The 23837-nt window shown below is 45.7% G+C and overlaps 1 protein-coding gene across 1 annotated transcript in view; it reads left to right on the top strand.

Moving 5' to 3' along the window:
• The window catches only part of GPATCH11 (G-patch domain containing 11), a 163752-nt gene that overhangs the window by 52821 nt on the left and 87094 nt on the right, over positions 1–23837 (top strand). The window contains exon 4 of the mRNA XM_077486444.1: positions 15456–15576. Coding sequence (XP_077342570.1) covers positions 15456–15576 — 121 coding nt within the window. The remainder of the gene's footprint in view (positions 1–15455; positions 15577–23837) is intronic.

The following is a 23837-nucleotide window of genomic DNA, read 5'->3' as shown; positions in this document are numbered from 1 at the left end:
CACGTTTTCCATGCTCAGCGCTGTTACCTGAGGCTCGCGGTTTTCTCTTACAAGCATCTGGGAGCTGACACAGGCACACCTAGCTGGACAGCGCAGAACTCGGTCAGGGTGGTGAGTCCTGCGGTGGGGGCCCCTCAACCTGCAGCAGTTAGAAGGGTGGGACCCTCACTGTCCTAAGTCCCCAACAGGTGGCAGACAGGGTAGGGTCAGCATGGCTTCAGAAACTGGTGTTTCTTCCCCCGAAATCCAGGCAATTGCAACCGGGTTCACTTGCAGACAGCGCAGTGCCTCTGGATGCAGTCGGTAGTCCTTAACGCGTTCGTTGCCAAGATGGAGGCGGTGCGTGGGCGCAAAGGCAGTAAAAAGTGGCCCCTGCCCCCCCCTCCCGTCCTCTGGGGAGAGCCCTGACGCAGACTCGGGCCTTGCTGAAGCTTGTGACCCCTGCTCTGTTTCAGATGACGCTGACCAGGACTGATCGGACAGTGAGGATGAGTCTCCGTCCGGGTCTGCGCACGACAAAGCTCTTGTCGGAGCACTTATCTCAGCTGTGCGTGATACCCTGAAAGTTCAGGACACAGCAGATTCCTCTGCTGAGGTAGCGGTCCCTTTTGGGTCCCGTAAGCCAGCCCGTACACCTAAGATTTTTCCGTATCTGACTTATTCGTTAAGTTCATTTACAGGAATGGGGCGACCGCAACTGACCTTTTTAGGTCCCAAAACACATGGCGGTACGTTACCCCCTTGTGGAGAGCCTTCCTGAGTAAGGGTGGGCTCCTCCGGTAGTGGACCCCCAAGTATCCAGGTTAAACAAAAGTAACCACAATCCCGGTAGAAGAGGTTCCTGTGTTCTAGGACCCCACGGGCAGGAACCGAGGCAGTGGCCCGTTCCTTATTTACGGTTGGGGATCAGCAATACGACCAGCACTGACCACAGCACTTGTGTCCGACACTTACTGAAGGGCAAAACACTTGCACCACAAAATGGATTAGCAGCAGGCTACTCCCGTCTGCATGGAACTAGCAGACCAGTTAGTGCACGGTCGTAAGTACGTTTGGAACGTGGCTCTGGGTACGTTTTCTCTGTTATCCAGGGTTGCAGTGGTGCTGAGGCCCCTGATTTGGCTGAAAGGCTGGTCGGCGGACCAGGCATTTGAAAAAGCTTTGACGGATTTACCCTTCCTTGGTGAGCGGCTCTTTGGATGACATTATTAAGAATGTCACTGGTGGGAAGCGTACCTTGCTCCCACAGGCCAGGAAGACTAAGGAGCCACGCCGCAGGCAAAGGCCCTCATTCTTCACTCAAAAGAGGCTTTTCCGCCCGTCTGGGACTTCGGCAAAAGCTCCCAGTCCAACAGGAAAACCCTTGGGGACGAAAGCGTCCCTGGAACCGCAAGCCTGCAAGAACAGTGTTGGCGCATGAAGGTTTGCCCCCGCCAGTCATGGGTGGAGAGGTCGCCTTCGGGAGTTTTCAGCCTGGTGGGTCTCTCGGCTATATGGCCAGTAGGCCTGTGAACTGATTTCCTTGGCTACAAGATGGAGTTCCTCTCTTGGTAAACAAACAGATCTTCACTTCCAGCATGCCCTTACTCCCGGCTCGCTGGGAGGCCCCATGGGGGCAGTATGGGACCTGCTAAACCTCAGGGTGATGGTGTCTTTTCCGGTGTCGAAAAGGTTCCAGGGTTTCTACTCCAATCTGTTTGGAGGTACCCCTTCCTTCTTCGGGAACTACATTCTTGGACCTAAAAATCTCAATTGCTTTAAGTACAAAGGCTCAATGTGGAATCAGTTGCTCAGTAGTCACTGCACTACATCAAGGGGACTCCCTAGCGTCTTTGGACACCCAGGATGCGTACCTGCACATACCCATATGCTTCAGGCATCAGAGGGTTCTGCGAATTGCAGTCGGGGAAGCCCACTACCAGTTGTGGCTCTGCCTTTTTGACTTCGCTTCATCACCCCGAGTCCTTACCAAGGTATTGACTTAAATTTTGGTGTTGTTGAGACAACGCGAGATCGCACTCACCATGCAAACCCTGCAGGTATTTGGGTGGCTGTTGAACCTAAAAAAGTCAGTGCTCATACCGATTCGGCGCTTGTGTGCCTAGGCTTACCGCTGGACTCCATGGAAGCAAGAGTTTTCTCCCTTCAGACAAACTGCAGACTCTCAGAGCCGCATTAAAATCTATTGCTGAACCACAGGTGGTCATCACTGCGTTTCTGCATGTGAGTTCTGGGCCTCATGGTGACCTCCCTCGAGGCAGTACCGTATGCCCACTTACCACCAGAGTCTTGCAGAAGGAGATAATGACATAATGAGACATATCTCCGTTATCCCTGGATCGGCATATTCAGGTGAGCCAGCCAGTCAGGGACTCCCTGCTCTGGTGGCTGAGGTCCCTGACACTTTGGTCCGTGAAGTCATTCTTAGCTCTGCATTGGGCACAACAGACGCCAGCCTGACTGGCTGGGGTGGAGTACTGGAAGTGCAGTCGACCCAGGGTCTCTGGTCGGGTGAGGAACCTAAGTTGCCGATCAATATGCTCGAACTCCGAGCGATCAGGTTTGCCTCTCCACATAGGCGATGAGACTACGAGGGCATGAGGTCAGGATCCTGTCATGTCAACCATCAAGGAAGAACAAGTAGCTTGGCTGCAGCACAGGAGGTTGCTCACATCCTTCAGTGGACAGAGCGACAGGTAACCTTGTCGGCCATTATATCCCGGTAGAAAGAAACTGGCAGGCGAACTACCTAAGTCGCCAGATGCTGGACCCAGGAGACTAGGCATTGCATCCAGACATGTTCAGGCTATTGTGCCTGCGGTGGGACACACCAGGCGTGGATCTCCTGGCTTCCCGTCTCAATCGGTAGAACCGAGATTCGTATCCAGGATAAGAGATCCTTGGGCAGATGCTTCAATCGCGCTGGTGGCTCCATGGGATCAGTACCGACTGATCTACGACTTTCTCCCGCAAAAGCTACTACCATGTCTGCCATGCAGAGTGGAGGCTGGAGTGGGGTTCCAGTAATACTAATGCCCCGGAATGGACTCTGCGTCCCTGGCGCACCGACCTTGTATGCCTGGTTGCGAAGACTCCCTGGTGACTGCCGTTGCGAGAGGAATTTCTGTGTCAAGGTCCGATTCTCCGTCCTTGTTTTACCATAGCTGGTTTTAACGGCATTGCTGTTGAGAGCCAGATGCTAAGATACCGAAGCCTGTCGGACTCTGTGATCTCAACTATGTTGAGAGCACGGAAATCTTCTCGGAAGATGTACCGTCGTACCTGGAAGGCATACATTTTTGTGTGAGGAGAAAGGATGGCATCCGTGCACCTATTCAGTTTCCAGCATCCTGCTGTTTCTACAGCGAGGAGTAGACCAGAAGTTGGTTTCAAGCACCATTAAGGGACAAATATCAGCCTTGGCTGTCTTTTTTTTTTTTTTTTTTTTTTTCCAGCTACCCCTGGCGTCTAGCTTTCTAGGGAGTACTGTTGTTCAGGGGATCTGACTTGTAGTTCCTCCGGTGCGTCCACCGTTACCCCGTGGGATCTGAACCTGGTGTTATTGGCGCTTCAGAAACCACCGTTTGAAGAACATCAGAGAAATTCCCTTGTTGACTCTTTCTCAGAAAATAGGTCTTTCTAGTGGCCTTACATTGGTCAGGAGGGTTTAGGAACTGGCAGCCTTGTCTTGCAACCATGAGGCTGGATTCAGACCTATGCATTTTTAGTGCTTTTTGCATTTTGCAAGTTTGCACTACAGAATGTGTTCCATAGGAAACGATGTTAAATGGACTCTAGTGCAAAATGCAAAAAGCACTAAAATTGCATAGGTGGGAATCCAGCCTAAGGATAAGGTGGTGTTGCGTTTGCATCCTTCCTTTCTGCCGAAGGTGGTTTTGGCGTTCTACATCAATGATGGTATTGTGTTACCATCTCTGTGTCCTAAACCGACACATCTTAAGAGGTGGCCCTTTTATTCCCTGGACGTGATCAGGGCTATAAGGATATATTTGTCTGCCACGGCTCCCCTTTGGTAGTTGGATCTCGGTTTGTTTCGGTAGCTGGTCCGAAAAAGAGGTATGGTGGTCTAGTCGATCACCATTTCCGGGTGGGTCAGACAGATGTGGTACAGGCCTATGACTTGAAGGGGCAGGTGCCCACCTTTCCTACCATGGCCCATCCCACCAGGACAATGGGGCCTCTCGGGCTTCCAACATTGAGTGTCAGTCGCTCTGGTGTGTAAGGCAGCGATTTAGTCGTCCGTTCACACTTTTACCAAATTCTACAGAGTGAATGTAAGCGCATCGTCTGATGCCTGCTTGGCCGCAAGTTTGCAGGCGGCCGCATAATGTTGCAATTCTGCACTACTTTTTCTGTTTTAAAGAAAATGGTTACTTTTGAGTATAATGCACTGTTGCATTGGTACCACTAGTTCTGATGCGGTCAGATAAGGTGGTGACTCCCTTGTTAGGGAGCACTTCTGTTTGTGGGTTAAGTTATTTTAAGTTATTTTATGCTGTTTCCCACCCCTCATTATGATACTGCTTGGGGACGTCCCAATGGTCAAGAATAAAGGAGCTGTGTCAGTCAGTGAACGTAAGAGAAAATAGCGTTTTTGTATTCACCGTAAAATCCTTTTCTCTGTAATTCACTGACTGACACAGCACCCTCCCCTCTTATTGTTTTACGTTATACTGCTTGTTGATGTACTGAGGCTGCAGGAAGCAGGCTGGAGGGTTGTTACTGAAGGGACCGCCCCTTGGGTAGAACTAGAAAGTTCTGTTTTTTTGTACATGTTCTGCCTAGTCCTCTCCTGGAGGTGGCGTAACAACCCAATGGTCAAGAATAAAGGAGCTGTGTCAGTCAATTAAGTACAGCGAAAAGGATTTTACGATGATTACAAAAATCCTATTAGTCTCCTGAAAAAATGGGCGTCTTCCCCCAGTCGTTGACCCCTCGGTATCCAGGTTAAATAAAGTAACCATGAATCTGGTAGAAGGGACCCTGGCGGCAGGAGGGCTGAGGCAGTGGCCCGGTCCATGTTTACGGTGGTGGGGTCAGCGTTACAACCTGTGCTGGCCATGGCCTTGGTGTTACAGACGCTTACTGAATGGGAAAAGTTGTTGCACCATGAATTGGAGAAGGAACAGTCTCCCCCGGTCTGCGTAGAACTGGCAAATCAGTTGGTGCATGGCCTTAAATATGTCTGTGATGCGGCCCTGGAGGCTATTTGGATCTTTGCTGGATGACATTATTAAAAATGTTACCGGTGGGAAGAGCATGTTGCCCCCACAGTCCAGGAAGGGTAAGGAGCTGCGTAGTAGGCAAGAGCCTTTTTTTTTCCCCGCTCAGAAATGGCTTTTTTCGCCTGCCCGGGTCGGCAGGTAAGCGTTTCCAGTCCGACAAGGTACCTGCTGAAGGACAGAAGCGTCCCTGGTTTCGCAAGCCAAACAAGTCTGCGAACAAAAATGTTACCGTATGAAGGTTTGCCCCCGCCCAACTCTTGGGTGGGGGGGATGTATTCGGGCATTTTCAGCGCGGTGGATCTCCCTACTGTCCGACCAATGGGTTTGCGAACTGGTTTAATCGGGATACAAGATAGTTTCTTTCTTGTTCACCAAACAGATTATTATTTTTTTTCCCTCCAACCTACCGCTGCTTCCGGTTCATTGGGAAGCCTGGAGCAGTACGGGACCTGCTGCTGTGCAGGGTGATAGTACCTGTACCGACGCTGGATAGGTTTCAGGGATTCTATTCCAATCTGTTTGTAGTCCCCAAAAAGGAAGGGGTACGTCCAACCCTGGGTTTGAAGGCCCTCAACAGTTTTGTGAAAGTGCAAAGGTTCAGGATGGAATCGGTTCGCTTCGTGGTCGATGTACTCCATCAGGGGGACTTCTTGGTGTCCCTGGATATCCAGGACGCGTACTTGCATGTACCCATATGCCTCAGGCATCAGAGGTTTCTGTGATTTGCAGTCGGGTAAGAGCACTACCCGTTTGTGGCTCTCCCTTTTGGCCTGGCATCAGCACCCTGAGTCTTTACCAAAGTGTTAGGTTCATGCACTGTTAAGGCAACGTGGGATCGCAATCATGGGTTACCTAGATGACCTCCTTCTGAGAGCCGCTTCCACCTTAGAATTAAGGGAGGATGTAGCGATCACCATGCAGAGACTCCGGGAGTTGGGTGCTGAACCTAAAGAAATTGGTGTTAGTGCCGCCTGGAGTACCTGGGCTTACTGCTGGACTGCTCCAGAAGCAAGAGTTTTCTCCCTGCAGACAAGCTGGACGCATCAGGCGCGTTGGTGGCTCCATGGGGACATTATTGGCTGATTTATGCCCCCCCTCAGACTTCTACAACGTCTGCTGTGCAGAGTGGAGGCCGAGGGGATTCTGGTGATTCTGATTGCCCCAGATTGGCCTTGGCGTCCTTGGTATGCCGACCTAGTACAACTGGTGACGGATGTTTCTTGGCGGCTGTTGATGCGAGAATTCCTCCTATTGCAAGGTCAGATACTTAATCCCGCTTTAACGTCGCTGGTTTTAACGGCATGGCTGTTGAAAACCAGGTACTAAGGGACCAAGGTCTGTTGGACTTGGTAATTTCCACTATGCTGAGGGCACAGAAGTCGTCTTCTGGAAAGATTTACCATCATACGTGGAAGGCTTCCATCTCCATGTGTGAGGAGATGGGGTGTCGTCCGCACATACTCAGTTTCCAGGATCCTGCTCTTTTTGCAGCGAGGAGTGGATCAGAAACTTGCCTTAAGCAACATCAAGGGGCAGATATCAGCCTTGGCTGTCTTTTTTCCCAACGTCCCTTGGTGACTCACTCATTGGTGAGTACTTTTTGTGCAAGGGGTTTGACACACAGTCCCTCCGGTTCGACCACCACTACCTCTGTGGGATCTTAATCTGGTGAGATTGGCGCTTCAGAAGCCACTGTTTGAAAACGTTAGAGTTAAAAAGGGAATCTCCCTTTCTCAGAAAGTAGTCTTTCTAGTGGCTATTACATCTGCCAGGAGGATTTCTGAATTGGCGGCCTTGTCATGCAAGTCTCCCTACCTGGTCATCCACAAGGATAAGGTGGTGCTACGTCCGCAACCCTCTTTCCTTCCAAAGGTGGTTTTGGCATTTCATCTAAATGAGGACATTGTGTTACCATCCCTATGTCCTAAGCCGACACATCCGAAAGTAGTTGCCTTACATTCCCTGGACGTAATCGAGGCTCTATGGGTGTATCTGTCTGTTCTCGTTTTTTTTAATTGTTATTTTTTAGGCATCCATGTTCCTTTGTGGATTTGGCAAAAGCTAAGCAGGCCATAAATCCAACATAATTTATTTAGCATGACAAGTTGCTGACAGATGCGCCATGCAGGCAACTAGTTGTGGCTGGTTGTGAGGCACTATTCATCCCACTGATATGAAATACTATTTTTGTTTACTCCCACTGATGCCAGAAAAAGTCCTGCTTGCCACAGTCCAGCCCCCCTAAAGTCTGAAGGTTAGTAAACTGGCCCTTTGTTTAGAAAGTTTGAAGACCTTTGGTTTAGCTCAGGGATATGCAATTAGCGGACCTCCAGCTGTTGCAGAACTACAAGTCCCATGAGGTATAGCAAGACTCTGACAGGCACAAGCATGACACCCAGAGGCAGAGGCATGATGGGACTTGTAGTTTTGCAACAGCTAGAGGTCCTTTAATTGCATATTCCTGGTCTAGCCTAACGCTGTGGGCCAAAAGGAATGCGTGTGACTCCCATCTTCCTGTTTTTCAAGCTTTTGTCAAGTTTGCTAACCTTTGCAAGTTGGCAATCAATTCACATCACATAACTTTCCTTTAAAAACTTAGTTCAGTTGAAATTTCCTAAGGCTACAAATTTTCAAGAAGTTGTGTTATTATAGAAAAACATCCTCAAATTGCGAAAATTATTTTTTTCCAGGACAATTTAGCCATATTTTGTACTTTATGTGAAGCAATGTACATTCAAGATTTTGATGAAAGGGAGTTTCACAGTAATTTTAGATAGTTAGAAAAGGTACATTTCTGCAATCATCATGAAACAACCTTTGCCTGGTGCAGCTAATGATGCTAAAATCCAAGAATCAAGCTTTAAGGCTAGTTTTATGGATCAGATGAAGTCTATACTTCTTAGATCCAGATATGAAGCACATATTCTACAAATTTACTATGTAGGCTTCTATATTAAATCACTGGATGTATATTTTGAAGCATTAACCCCTTTGATTCCAATCCTATTTTTTAATGCTTCTAGAATAGACCTTATGAAAGATTAACTAAAGATCACAAATACTATACATTTTCTTGAAGCAGTGGACCTTTGGAAGAAAAATTATAGTAGTTCAGATTTTGTGTTTTTCACAATATTAATATGCTTATAAAACCTATATTTTCAGTAAAATAAATACATTTTTTTTTTACTGCACACAAATATAATCCAAATTTTTTTCTATTAAATGTAAAAAATTAGACAGCATTATGTTAATAAATATCAAAAATATCTAGCCTCAAAAACACTTGCAAAGAACTACAATACCCAAAATTCTAAAAAGGAACGCGTTAAAACCTTCATAACTTATCAGAGTTAAATGATTGTTCAAAAATATTCTTTTACTTCTTGTTTATGGGGATACCATACTTATAATGCATGCTTTCTGCACATTTGTTTTTAATTGCATTTATACATGTGTTTTTAATTTTACTTAAAGTTAAATGTATTATTTTTTTTTTTAATTGAACCTTATAACTATTATAAAGGGGCTGCCATACCCCCATGTGTGTACATTGGCTCTGATAGGTTATCTTTATGGAGATATTAGGAAACTAGTGGACCAGCCAATATAGACTGGGGACAGAAAATCCCAGATGTACTTAAATGTGACTGCATTTTTTGTTGATGAAAGGTGGGCATGATCAATGAACATGACTTCCATAGTCTTTGAGTTCATCATTTTGAGTCTCCCTGCAATGGTTCTGGAATCATAGTGTAGCAAGATGAGCACTGATAATCAGGAGGAGTTTTATTATGTTTTATTAACTCTCCCCATTTCCTGTCCCTCCCAGATGCATGCTGTTGTCTTCCTTGTCTATCTAAAAAGCATAAACTGTCTTTCTGCTATTTACTAGGTGTGAAGACCGCTTCTCCTTTCCAGCCCGGGAGGGGGGGGGGGGTTGGACCCTTGGCTGGAAAGGAGAAGCTGTCTTCACACCTAGTAAATAGCAGAAAGACAGTTTATGCTTTATAGATAGACAAGGAAGATAACAGCATGCATCTGGGATGGTCAGATAATGGGGAGAGTTAATAAAACATAGGCTAGACCAACCCTTTCCTTAGTGATTTCCTGTCCCTCGCAGGATCAGAGATTGTTGCCATGGGACCTCAGGTGGGGTTTCCATATGATTCAGGCTGGTCCGCTATAACCTCCTTGATAGGTATAACTCCCAACCTGAAAGAGAGCAGGAGACCGGGGGTACAGGGAACCAGCTCTTGGGCATATGTTCATGCAGGTGACCAGCGACCCCACTGACTTTGCTGGATTGTAGCTGTGGCTCCATGTGTGTAATGGTTGGGTTCTGGAACCACGGTGGAAACCACAGCACTTCCATGTAAGACGTTAAATTCCAGCAATTTTGCAGAGATTTGGAATATCTAACAGGGCGTTCCCCTTCCCAATTTTCTGATAAATGTTGCTCCTTTTTCTGTCCTTGCTTATTATGAGCTCACCTTTGGTCCCCTTCTGTGCCAACTGGACTGTGGGAGGTGATGTAGGGAGGAGCAGCTTAGGGGACCCAGGTTCTGGGGGCAGTCCTGTACCGTTTTAAAGGGAATTAGCCCCAGTGCATTGCTTTTGTGCTGCAGGATGTCGGAGAACCCTGCTACTGCTACCCATTAGGGCTTCGAGAGACACATATAGCCTAGTAGGGATTTTCCTTGCAACTTTCTACTTTTTGCTAATTGCTATGCTTTTAGAAAATATATTTTATTATTATTGTTCGGCTTCTAAACTTCTGGGAGCGACTAAGGCTTAGAAAAAATGGGTCATCTGTGTTTCTAAACTTTAGTTCAGGCTTCAAACCAGTGCCTTGAAAAATGATCCATACCCCTTGAAATTTTCCACATTTTGTCACGCTACAACCAAAACATAAATGTCTTTTAATGGTATTTTATCTGATAGACCAACACAAAGTGGTACATAATTGTAAAGTGGAAATAAATTGATAAATTGGTTTTCAATTATTTTTTTACTTTTTATTTTTTATTATTTTTTACAAATATCTGAAAAGTGTGGCATGCATTTGTATTCAGCCTCCATGAGTCAATACTTTGTAGAATCACCTTTCACTGCAATTACAGCTGAAAGTCTCGTTGGGTATGTCTGTACCAGCTTTGCATATCTAGAGTGAAATTTTTGCCCATTCGTCTTTGCAAAATAACTCAAGCTCTGTCAGATTGGATGTAGAGCATCTGTGAAGAGCAATTTTCAAGTCTTGCCACAGATTCTTGGATTTAAGTCTGGACTTTGGGCCATTTTAACACATGAATATGCTTTGATCTAAACCATTCCATCGTAGCTCTGGCTGTATGTTTTGGGTTGTTGTGCTGACGGAAGGGGAACCTCTGCCCCATTCTCAAGTCTTTTGCAGACTCCAACAGGTTTTCTTCTAAGATTGTACTGTATTTGGCTCCATCCATCTTCCCATGAACTCTGACCAGCTTCCCTGTCCCTACTGAAGAAAAGCATCCCCACAACATGATGCTGCTACCGCCATGTTTCTCGATGGGGGTGGTGTGTTCAGGGTGATGTGCAGTGTTAGTTTTCCTCCACACATAGCGTTTTTTGCTTTTAAGACAAAAATTTCATTTTTGGTCTCACCTGACCAGAGCACATTCTTCCACATGTTGTTTGTGTCCCCCACATGGCTTCTCGCAAAAAGTGCAAACGGGACGACTTATGGCTTTCTTTCAACAATGGCTTTTTTCTTGCCACTTTTCCATAAAGGCCAGATTTGTGGAGTGCACAGCTAATAGCTGTCCTGTGGGCAGATTCTCCCATCTGAGCTGTGGATCTCTGCAGCTCCTCCAGTGTTACCTTGGGCCTATTGACTGCTTCTCTAAACAATGCTCTCCTTGCCTGACCTGTTTGTTTAGGTGGATGGCCATGTCTTGGTAGGTTTGCAGTTGTGCCATACTCTTTCCATTTTTGGATGATGGGTTGAACAGTGCTCTGTGAGATGCTCAAATTTTTTTTTTTTTATAACCTAACCCTGCTTTAAACTTCTCCACAACTGTATCCCTGACCTGTTTGGGGTGTTACTTGGCCTCCATGATGCTACTTGTTCACTAAGGTTCTCTAACAAACTTCTGAGGGCTTCTCAGAACAGCTGTATTTATATGGAAATTAAATTACACACAGGTAGACTCTAGTTACTAATTAGGCGACTCCTGAAGGCTAGATTTATATTTTTCAGATGCTCATTTGTTAAAAAAAAAAAAAAAAATTGAAAACCATTTATCATTTTCCTTCCACTTCACAATTATGTGGCACTTTGTGTTTGTCTATCACATAAAATCCCAATAAAATACGTTTTTGGTTGTAACGCAACAAAATATGGAAAATTTCAAGTAGCATGAATACTTTTTCAAGGCACTATCTATATATATATATATATATATATATATATATATATATATATATATATATATATATATATATATACCCATCTTTTCAGCCTTCCTGTGCCCACCAGTATTGCATATCAGTGCCACCCATCAGTGCCTGCTCATTGGTGCAACCTCATCGGCGCCGCCTTATCAGTGCCCATCAGTGAAAGAAAACTTTATTTACATAATTTTATAACAAACAAAAGCAAAACTTTAATTTTTTTTCAAAATTTGTTTAGCAAAAAATAAAAACCGCAGAGGTGATCAGATACCACCAAAAAACAGCTCTATTTGTTGGAAGAAAAAGCTAAAAATTTTGTTTGGGTACAGTGTAGCATGACCGCGCAATTGTCAGTCAAAATGCGACAGCATTGAAAGCTCAAAATTGTCTTGGGCAGGAAGGTGTATAAGTCCCCAGCTCAAATTTAATGAATCGTGTTTACGTCCACTTTAACCACTTCAGCCCCTGAAGAATTTACCCCCTTCCTGACCAGAGCACTTTTTGCGTTTCGGCACTGCGCCGCTTTAACTGACAATTGCATGGTCGTGCGACGTGACTCGCAAACAAAATTGACGTCCTTTTTTCCCTATAAATAGAGCTTTATTTTGGTGGTATTTGATCACCCCTGCGTTATTTTTTTTTTTTTTTTTTTTTTTTTTGCGCTATAAACAAAAAAAAAAAGCGAAAATTTTGAAAAAAAAAACATTCTTTTTTACATTTTGCTATAATAAATATCCCCCAAAAATATATAAAAAAATTATTATTTTTCCTCAGTTTGGGACGATAAATATTCTACCTATTTTTGGTAATAAAAATCACAATAAGCGATTATTGATTGGTTTGCGCAAAAGTTATAGCGTTTACAAAATAGGGGATAGTTTTATGGCATTTTAGTAATTTTTTTTTTTAAATGGCAGCGATCAGCAATTTTTATCGTGACTGCGACATTATGGCGGACACTGGCCGGACATTTTTGACACATTTTTGGGACCACTGGCATTAATACAGAGATCAGTGCTATACAAATGCACTGATTCCTGTGCAAATGACACTGGCAGTAAAGGGGTTAACCACTAGGTGGCAGTGTAGGGGTTAAGTGTGTCCTGGGCCGTATTTCTAACTGTGGGGGGGGGGGCATGGCTGTGTGTGACACGTCACTGATCTCTGCTCCAATCACAGGGAGCAGAGATCAGTGACACTGTCACTAGGCAGAATGGGGAGATGCTTGTTTACATTAGCATCTCCCCGTTCTTCTTCCCCGTGAGGCGATCGTGGGTATCCCCGCGGCGATCGAGTCTGCGGGACCCGCGACCTGACTAATGGGGCTTGACGTGCGCGCCCACTGGCCAACTCTTAAAGGGCAACGTACAGGTACGCGATTCTGCCTGTACGAGCCCTTCTGCCGAAGTATATCAGCGTGAGGCGGTCAGCAAGCGGTTAAGGTAGACATATATTTACCTGTGATGCATAGGATTCAGTGAAATGTTCTGCTGAAGGCCTCTGGGAAACTGACAACTTCAGGAGTGTTGATCTCTATATTCCCCTGCAACTCTGACTGGTTAATTTTGCTGAACTGCTCGTCTCCACTGTATCCTGTAAATAATGGAGGTCAGCAGGGAGAACTTGTAAGAGCTGCAGAGAAAATCTGAGATCAACACTCCAAAACAAAGTATGTTTTTCCCATAGACTTAATTAGATGAGTTTTCAGGCTGGAATAAGTGTGCACCTCTAGAGAGTGAAATATCTACCTCCGCTCCAGTGAGGTACCCGTACACCGCTGTAGTTTGCGTAGTTATACCAGGATTATGCCGGCAGTTGCAGGCATCATCCCAGTACCGTTTTTTAGAGCTGATGGTTGGCTCTCTTCTAAATACAATCCAGCCACTGGATTGCTTTTACAAGCAGCAGGAGCGGACGTCCTCCAGGGCCTCCCGTCCCACCGTAAGTCCCGACCGACCAAAAATCAAATGCATTCGCTCACAATGATCTTGGTGTGATTGCATGGTTTTAAGGACAGAGGAGGGATCTGGGGGTCTTATAAAGATTACCTGTGACCAGGGGCGGACTGACCATTGGGCCACTCGGGCACTGCCCGAGGACCCCATGCCACTGGGGGGCCCCATCAGGGTTGCCAGCCTCAGTAAAAGCAGGGACAGTATGTAAAAATGTGTTTTTTTTTTTACATCTGTCTCTGAAATGTTCCTTACCGACATCCTTTTGGTCTAAAAATCCTGAGATTATAGCTGCCCCACCTCTCCAGTACCTTCTCAGCCAATAGAAACATGTCTGTCTATACTGTGTGATTGTATACTGTGTGTGTGTTTGTGTATACTGTGTGGCCCCATAATCTGATTGCCTGGGGGCCCCATAATCTCCTATTGCCCGGGGGCCCCATGAGTTGTCAGTCTGCCCCTGCCTGTGACATGCTGTTACAAGAGATGTTTACATTGCTTGTGACAGCAATAAAAGTGATCCAAAAAAATATATTTTAAAGCGACAGTGTAAAAATGTAAAAAAAATTATTAATTTAAAAAAGGTGTCCCCATCACCTTGTGCTCGTACCCAAAGGCAGTAATGGGCAGTAATTCTAGCACCAGACCACCTGTGCAAATCTAAAGGGGTAACCTGTAAAGGCTTTTAAAGCATCGCCTATAGATAGTAAAATTTACAATCTTTGTCGCTGTGTGCAATTTTAAAGCGTGACATGTTTGATATCTATTTACTTGTCATAACATCATATTTTACAAACAAATTGGCTTATATATTGTTTCTTTGCATTAAAATTCAAGGGTATTTTTTCCCCACAAAATTGTGTTTGGAAAAACTGCTGTCGATATACTGTGTGACATAAAAAATGCAAACCCCACCAATTTATTTGCTAGACCCTCTGCTTTACAAAAAAAATTGCATATTTAAAATGGCAACAGGGACAAGTGGACAAAGTATATTTATTGCCCATTTTCAAAATCGTATATTAATTTCCACACTGAATTTTCATTATTTCTAGCCTACTCCTATAAGTGAGAATGATCTTTAAGCTTTTATATTGTAAAGACTTGTTTTTATTTTTCTTAAAAATAACAAACATGTTATACTTACCTGCTCTGTGCAGTGGTTTTGCATAGAGCAGCGCAGATCCTCCTGTTCTTTGACTCTCCTGACCCCTCCCTCCTGACAAGTGCCCCCGCAGAAAGCCACTTGCTATGGTGGCACCCAAGCCAAGTCACAGCTCCCTGTGTCCATTTAGACCTAATCACTGACTTTGGTGCTCCACTGCTGTCTCAGCCAATTGTGGGGAGAGTCCTAGGCAGCCGAGTCTCGTGCAACATCACTGCATAGAGATGGGCTCAGGTAGGTATTAAGGGAGTCTGGGGCGGCTGCTGCACACAGAAGTCTTTTTATCTTGATGCATAGAATGCATTAAGATGAAAAACCTTGTCTTTACAATCAATTTAAAGTGTTACTAAGCCCATAACCGTACAATCAGTCTGTATATGCAGTAAAGCCTGCTTGTTATACTCACTATGGAACCTAAGAGGTTAATCCTGCGCATTGTGTAAAAAGGCTGTTTTATCCTGATCACCACAGGGCCTATCAGCACTGCCCAGACAGAGGGTCAGGGGTCCTGCAGTCTCATAGGACAATCGGAGTAGAATAAAAACTCCTCCTACAAGCTTTAACCAGACACTGATAGAAGTCACAAGAATGCTTTATACTGCTGATGAGAAAAGGTATTTAGCAGTTTATATTTATTTAGATTTTATTTTCTGAATACAGGACGTAGTGGTATTGGCCATGAAGAAATGATGAAAAGAAAAGCAGAGGAAAATCTGGAAAGCTACAGGCGGAAGGTTTTTATGAAGAAACAAGCAGACGAACAAGCAGCTGATGATTTCAGGTAGGAGAAAATACTTTGTACTTGTGAAGATTTGTGCATGCTTGAGTACCATATGCTTCTTAGACTGAAACTATTTATGCTCCTTAAAAATTTTCCACATTTTGTCATGTTACAACCAAAAACGTAAATGTATTTTATGTGGTAGACCAACAAAAGTGGCACATAATTGTGAAGTGGAAGGAAAATGATAAATGGTTTTCAAAATGTTATACAGATAAATATCAAAAGTGTGGCGTGCATTTGTATTAACCCAATAATACAATAATTTGTAGAACCACCTTTCGCTGCAATTACAGCTGCAAGTCCTTTTTGGGGATGTCTTTACCAGCTTTGGACATCTACAGTGATTTTTTTTTTTGGGCGATTCTTCTTTGTAAAATAGCTCAAGCTCTGCCAAATTGGATGGAGAGCATTTGTAAACCGCAGTTTTGAAGTATTGCCACAGATTCTCAATTGGATTTAAGTCTGGTCTTTGATGGGGCCATTGTAACACATGGATATACTTTGAACCATTCCATTGTAGCTCTGGCTGTATGTTTAGGGTCGTTATCCTGCTGGAAGGTTAACCTCCACCCCAGTCTCAAGTCTTTTGTAGACTCTAACAGGTTTTCATCTAATGCCGCGTACACACGTAGCGGACTATCCGGCGGACTAAGTCTGACGGACTTCCCGCCGGACTTTCCGAACGAGCTACTTGCCCACACACGGCAATTTTTCAGCGGACTAATACGGCGTACTAAGTCCGCCGGAGTATCCACCGTACTTTTGAAATGAACGGACTCGCCCACACACGCGGAGGAAAGTCCGCTCATTTTGAGTGCGTCCCCAGGTAGTCGCGGCCAGCGAAGAAGGCGTCGCTGGCCCCGTCACCTGGTATGGACTTAAAGGGGAACCCCAACGCCGGAAAAAAAACGGTGTGGGGGTTCCCCCCAGGTCCACATCAGACCCTTGTCCGAGCACGCTACCCGGCCGGCCAGGAAAGGGGGGGGGGGACGAGCGAGCACGCCCCCCACCCCAAAGCACCTTGTCCCCATGTTGATGAGGACAAGGGCCTCTTCCCGACAACCCTGGCCGTTGGTTGTCGGGGTCTGCAGGCGGGGGGCTTATTGGAATCCGGGAGCCCCCTTTAATAAGGGGGCCCCCGGATACCGGCCACCCACCCTATGTGAATGAGTATGGGGTACAATGTACCCCTACCCATTCACCTGTAAGAAAAAACACAACACACAAGGGTTAAAATAGTTTATTGCACAGCTCCGGGGGTCTTCCGTCTTCATGGGTCTTCTCGCCGGACTCCTCCGCTATCTTCTGCTAGCTCTTTTGCTAGCGGAGGAGCCTGGCTTTCTTCTTCGCCGCCGCCCTCTTCTTGCGACTTCGGGGGTCTTGTCCCCCTCTTCGTTTCTTCTTGCCGGGCCACCGTGCCTTCTTCTAGCTCTTTTACAGGCGGAGGATGCTGGGACTGTGACATCATACTGGGCGGGGACATCATCTGGTGATGTCCCTATATAAGTCGCCGTGCACCGCATCTCCGTCATTGTGAGCAGAGAGAGCGATGAGGCACCATCTGAAGAGAACAGAAGACAGCGACAGAAGACCGGGCCACCGCCTGTAAAAGAGCTAGAAGAAGGCGCGGTGACCCGGCAAGAAGAACCGAAGAGGGGGACAAGACCCCCGAAGTCGGAAGAAGAGGGCGGCGGCGAAGAAGAAAGCCGGGCTCCTCCACTAGCAAAAAAACTAGCAGAAGATAGCGGAGGAGTCCGGCGAGAAGACCCCCGAAGATGGAAGACCCCCGGAGCTGTGCAATAAACTATTTTAACCCTTGTGTGTTGTGTTTTTTTTTACTTTTTTTTTACAGGTTAATGGGTAGGGGTACATTGTACCCCATACTCATTCACATAGGGTGGGGGGCCGGTATCCGGGGGCCCCCTTATTAAAGGGAGCTCCCGGATTCCGATGAGCCCCCTGCCCGCAGACCCCGACAACCAACGGCCAGGGTTGTCGGGAAGAGGCCCTTGTCCTCATTAACATGGGGACAAGGTGCTTTCGGGTGGGGGGCCACGTGGCCCACCTTCCCCAAGGCACCCCCCATGTTGAGGGCACGCTGCCTAGTACGGCTCAGGAGGGGGGGCCACTCGCTCGTCCCCCCCCCTTTCCTGGCCTGCCGGGTAGCGTGCTTGGACAAGGGTCTGATGTGGACCTGGGGGGAACCCCCACACTGGTTTTTTTTTCGGCGTAGGGGTTCCCCTTTAAGTCCATACCAGGTAAGGGGGCCAGGGACGCCTTCTTCGCTGGCCCTGGCTACCTGGAGACACGCTCAAAATGAGCGGACTTCGGGCGGGAAAAGTCTGTTCATTTCAAAAGTACGGCGGACTGGCACACACAAGGCCGGATTGTCTGCCGAAATGCGAGTCCGACGGAAAGATTGGAGTGCAAAACTAGTTTCTAAGTCCGCCGTACTTTTGGGTAAAAAAAGTCTGCCGGAGGCTACACATGGGGGGATTGTTCGGCGGACTTTAGTCCGCTGGACTTTTCCACCGGATTGTTTGATCGTGTGTTCGTGGCATAAGATTGCCCTGTATTTGGCTCCATCCATCTTCTCATCAACTCTGACCAGCTGCACTGTCCCTGCTGAAGAAAAGCATCCCCACAACATGATACTGCCACCACCATGTTTTATGGCAGAGATGGTGTGTTCTGGGTGATGTACAATGTTAGTTTTCCACCACACATAGCGTTTTGCTTTTAGGCTAAAAAGTTACATTTTGGTCTCATCTGACCACAGCACCTTCTTCCACATGTTTGCTGTCCCCCCCCACATGGCTTCTCGTAAATTGAAATTGGGACTTCTTATGGCTTTCTTTCAACAATAGCTTTCTTTTTGCTGCTTCCATAAAGGCCAGATTTCTGGAGTGCATGACTAATAGTTGTCCTGTGGACAGATTCTCCCATCTGAGCTGTGGATCTCTGCAGCTACTCCTGAGTTACCGTGGGCCTCTAATGCTCTCGTTGCCCAGCCTGTCAGTTTAAGTGCACGGCCATGTGTTGGTAGGTTTGCAGTTGTGCCATACTCTTTCCATTTTTGGACAATGGATTGAACAGCGCCCTGTGAGATGTTCAAAGCTTGGGATATTTTTTATAACGTAACTCTTTAAACTTCTCCAACTTTATCCCTGGCCTTTTCTGTTGTGATCCTTGGCCTTGGTGATCCTTGGCCTTCATGGTGCTATTTGTTCACTAAGGTTGGAGTTTGGGGCCACATAGGAAGGAGAACATCTGGTTCTGGAAATAGGACTTTGGTATCCACTGTGGGACTTGTTGGGAATAATTTTTATTAAGTTGATACATCCCAGTAGAGACAAGGGCAGACTCTCCCATGCCTTCAGCTTTATCCTTGCCTCATGGAGAACCGGAAACAGATATAGGGAAATAAATCTGAGTCCTAACAGGGAATTACAACCCCTAAATATTTAAAGGTATCCACCCACTGCAAGGGAATATTTTGAGAGGCTGTGGCTCTAGCTGCATGAGTCCAGTAACGGTGGAGAGAGAATTTAAGACCTGAAGGGCACCCTGCAGGGACAAACCTGCGTCATTAACAAACAGAAGCATGTCGTCAGCGTACAGGGCAGCCCTCACCTCCAGCCAGCCAATATGTAGACCCCTAACATGAACTCAATTGGCCCATTGTTGTATGGTTCTACAAGTGGTGACTTGCTTACTCTTATTGCACTAGCATGACCTTGGACCACAACAGAGACCTCCAGACCTAAGGCCACAAGCTCTTGGCACTACCTGTTGGTTCCTCTCTGCCGCATGGGCCAGAACTGCAACATGCACCTCTATGTACTCCTGTAGCCTGGCCAGGTAGGCAGCCAGCAACATGTTGGCTTCTGGATGGTTGGCTTTAGATTGTTGCTGCTAGATGAAGTGAAGAGCTGCTATTGAGCCCTTTTCTCAGAGGCAGTAGCTTGTAGTAACTTTTATAGTGTCCTCTATACTGCAGTCAGCAATTTCCATTACTCACAAAAACAGCATACAGTCACTTTAAGTGGTTTTGCACAAATAATTCACACTGGGAAATATGTTGGCTTTTCTCCAATCAGCTGGTACCATTCCAGTCAGTAGACTGTCAGTAAAAGTTAGGAACAATGATTTGGCAATTACTTGACTGAGTTCCCCAAGTACCCTCAGGTGCAAGCCATCTGGTCCCAGTGATTTATTAATGTTAGGTTTCCCAAGTCTGATTTTAATTCTGTCCTTTGTTAACCATGTAGGATTGTAGGTGTTTCCTGTGATGTGTCAATAGGATAAACACTGCAGTTTTGGTTACTGAAGCCCCCCCATTCCCTCGTGAAGACTGAGAAGAATAAGTTTAATACTGTCGCCATCTCCCCATCCTTTGTAACCAGATGTGCTTCCTCATTCTTTATGGGGCCAATATGGTCTGTCCTCCTTTTTTACTGTTTACATGCTTAAAGAATTTCTTGGGATTTTTTTTTGCTTTCCTCCGCTAATTGCACCCTTTCGTTTCTTGTTGCATTCTTTATAGAGTCTGAATGCTGATGATGATCCCCCAACCTCGTATTTTTTCAAGGCCTTCTTCCTTTGCTTATATATGCATTTTCTTTATCGTACATCATGGGACACAGAGCCATAGTAGTAACTATATGGGTTATATAGACCACCTTCAGGTGATGGACACTGGCACACACTAGACAGATAGTTTACTCCCTATATTACCCCTCCCCTTACCGGGAGTACTTCCGTTTTTTTGCCAGTGTCTTAAGTGTTGGTCACGAATAAAGATTCGATGTGCTGCGCTGTCTGGAATTCTGCCAGCAAAAGCCCAATGGAGCATACACGCGGTCGGAATTTCTGACCAAAAGCTCACATCCAACTTTTGCTGGCAGAATTTCTGATTGTATGGGGCTTAAGCGGATTCAGTAAAGTGATTGTTCAGGATTATGGTTCGAAAGGGAAAGTTCCACCTTTTCAAATCAAAGCGCACTCCACCAGGGCTTTGTGGGCAGTGCATCACCAAGCCTTCATGGCTCAAATCTGCAAGGCCACAACTTGGTCTTCAGTCCATACATTCACCATATTCTATGAGGTGGATGTAAAAAGACAGGAGGGTATTGCCTTTGGGCGCAGTGTGCTGCAGGCTGTAGTATAGGTCCTCAGGTCTGACACCCTACTTTGGTTTGTGTCTCCCTCCCCTCAGATACCATTGCTCTGGGACATCCCATATAGTTACTACTATGGCTCCGTGTTCCATGATATACAATAAAGGAAATAGTATTTTTTTATAACTGCTTACCTATAAAATCATTTTCTTGGAGTACATCACGGGACACAAGGTCCCTCCCCTCTTCCTGGTATACACATGTATTGCTTTGCTACAAAAACTGAAGTACACCGGGTAATGGGAGGGGTTATATAGGGAGTAAACTCCCTGTCTAGGGTGCGCCAGTGTCCATCACCTAAAGGTGACCTATATAACCCATATAGTTACTACTATGGCTCCCTATATAACCCATACCACTACTGGGAGTCCTCCATTTTTTTTTTTCGCCAGTGTCTAAGGTGTTGGTCACGAGTAAAGATGTGCTGTGCGGAGCTCCACTGGAAGCTTCCCTGCTAGGGCTAGCCATGCTGACCAGATCCGTTCTGATGTTTTTATGGGCTAAATGGATGGTACCCGTGCCTCATGTCCGAAGAAACAAGGTTTTGCTTGCGAACGCTTCTCTTTAGAGAGCTGGACCCTGGGATCCAGTACTTTTTGGTAGTAAAACCGTAACTTTTTTACTGGCAGGGTGCTGTCGCAGGTCCAGGATTGTGGATACCTGAGGTTCCCCTGTTCCTGAAGGTTTCCTAAAGGTCTCGGAGCCCACCACGAAGGGTGAAGATTGGGAGATTTTCTCAGGAATTTCGCCTGCTATGTATAATGCTATCATGCCTATGTGTCACCACTGGGGGCTGTATTCAGAACTCACCGACCTGATAGTTACATAGTTAGGTTGAAAAAAGACACAAGTCCATCTAGTTCAACCATAAAAAAATAAATAAAAAAAATCATACAACTCAATTCTATACCCAAAGTTGATCCAGAGGAAGGCAAAAAACCCCAGCAGAGCATGAGCCAATTTGCTAAAGCAGGGGAAAAAATTCCTTCCTGATCCCCTGCGATGCAATCGGATTTTCCCCGGATCAACTTTACCTATAAATGTTAGTACCCAGTTATATTATGTACACTTGGGAATCCAGGCCTTTCTTAAAGCAATCTACTGAGCTGGCAAGAACCACCTCTGCATGGAGTCTATTCCACATTTTAACAGCTCTTACTGTGAAGAAACCTTTCCGTATTTGAAGATGACATCTCTTTTCCTCTAGACGTAAAGAGTGCCCCCTTGTCCTCTTTGTTGACTGTAAAGTGAATAACTCAACACCAAGTTCACTATATGGACCCCTTATATATTTGTACATGTTGATCATATCCCCCCTTAATCTCCTCTTATCAAGACTGAATAAATTCAGTTCCTCATAGCTGAGCTCCTCCATGCCTCTTAACGGTTTGGTTGCCCTTCTCTGCACTTTCTCCAGTTTACGAATATCCTTTTTGAGAACTGGTGCCCAAAACTGAACTGCATATTCCAGATGAGGTCTTACTCTCTCTCTCCTCTCCTCTCCTCTCCTCTCCTCTCCTCTCCTCTCCTCTCCTCTCCTCTCTCCTCTCCTCATACAAGAAAGGACTTTGCTTGCATGCTGGAAACAGCACAGAAGCCCAGAAGAAAAAGGGGACAGAACGTGCGGCTGATCAGCAGAGGATTTACTCCCCCCCCCCCCCCCCGGCATGTCTGCTCGCGCGGGAAAACACTTTCCTTTGAAAGGAAAGGAGGGGGGAGTATAATTTGTGTGGGGGGCGTGGCTAGTGGTGTCAGACGCCGGCCACACATGGAGGAACATAAAGCGCTGTGTATGTGTAGCTGCTGCTGGCTGTGGAGGGACATGGATGGTTTGTTCAGGTTAGTAACACAGGTATTTCCCTTTGGCACATTATACTTTACCAGGCTAGGATTAATAGCAGCTAATGGCACTGTAGTATATAGCCTAGCGGTGTACATTCTTTTGCTGGTAGTGCCTCTGCTTTATGCTTCAGGCTATGAGTGGTAATGGGACCAGGAACTCCTCTTAGGTGCGTCAATGGTTTTTACTATAAACTAAACTAAATCCATTTCCAAAAGAATTTCATCCTCCTCTGAGAGGAAACTCAGAGAGGAAACTGTTGCATAAACACTTCAGACCCTTTTATATATCATACAAGAGTTTTTATTTTATTTTTTTCTTCTATCATTTGTAATTTGGAAAGAAGATTGATGCTATGATATCTCTCCATAGTGAGGCTAAACATAGCAGATTCCTATCTAGTGCTCAGGACCCTCTTATTGAGGGGCAGGAGGCTGGGAAGGGATCAGGTAGATCTTCCCAAGTATTTGGAAGATACTTATTTATCCTCTTCTGAGGATCCTAATATGGAAGGAGTAGCATCACAAGACAGGTTGCTTGTGCACTCCCTTACTCAACCTTTTTGCTGCCTGCAGCACAGGCTCTTGAGGAACCTGCCTCTAATTGGGTTCATTAGAACCTCCCCCATCTGGGGATGTTTTTTCCTATTCATGCAGGGAGAAAAAAGCTTATGTATTCTGAATGGGAACATCTGGATAAACATTATCCTCCCAAGAAATTCTCCACACTTTATCCTATGGAAGAGGATTTCTATGAAAGAAAATGGGGGGGGGGGGGGGGAGGGGGGGGGGTTCGAGCAATTGATGCTGCAATCGCCTCAGTGAGCAAGAATGTCACATGTCCGGTGGATAATGCACTGATGTTAAAGGATCCAACAGATAAAAAAAGTTGGAACTTCTTTCTAAAAACAATATGTCTTTAGCAAGTTCAGTAGTACAGCCGATTCTTGCTGCAATTGGTGCATCTCGGTCCATTAAGGAACAGTTTGTGGAGATACTTAAAATTCTGCCTGATCAGCAGGCCCAGCAGTGGGCTGGTGTATCTGACGCACTATATTTCACAGTAGATGCTATGAAAGACTCTATCATTTAAGCCTCATGGCTTATGCTTGGACTAGTGCATTCTCGCAGAGTTCTGTGCCTGAAAAATTGGTCAGCCGAAGCACAGTGTAAAAAGCTCTTAGCCAGTTTTCCTTTCATGGTGAATGGCTATTTAGAAACGATCTGGATAAGTACATC

The sequence above is a fragment of the Lithobates pipiens genome, unplaced genomic scaffold (assembly GCF_037356315.1).
Source record: "Lithobates pipiens isolate NorthernLeopardFrog02 unplaced genomic scaffold, aLitPip1_a1.2 Scaffold_18, whole genome shotgun sequence".
Taxonomy (NCBI): Eukaryota; Metazoa; Chordata; class Amphibia; order Anura; family Ranidae; genus Lithobates; species Lithobates pipiens.
This window is presented reverse-complemented; position numbering and strand designations above follow the sequence as displayed.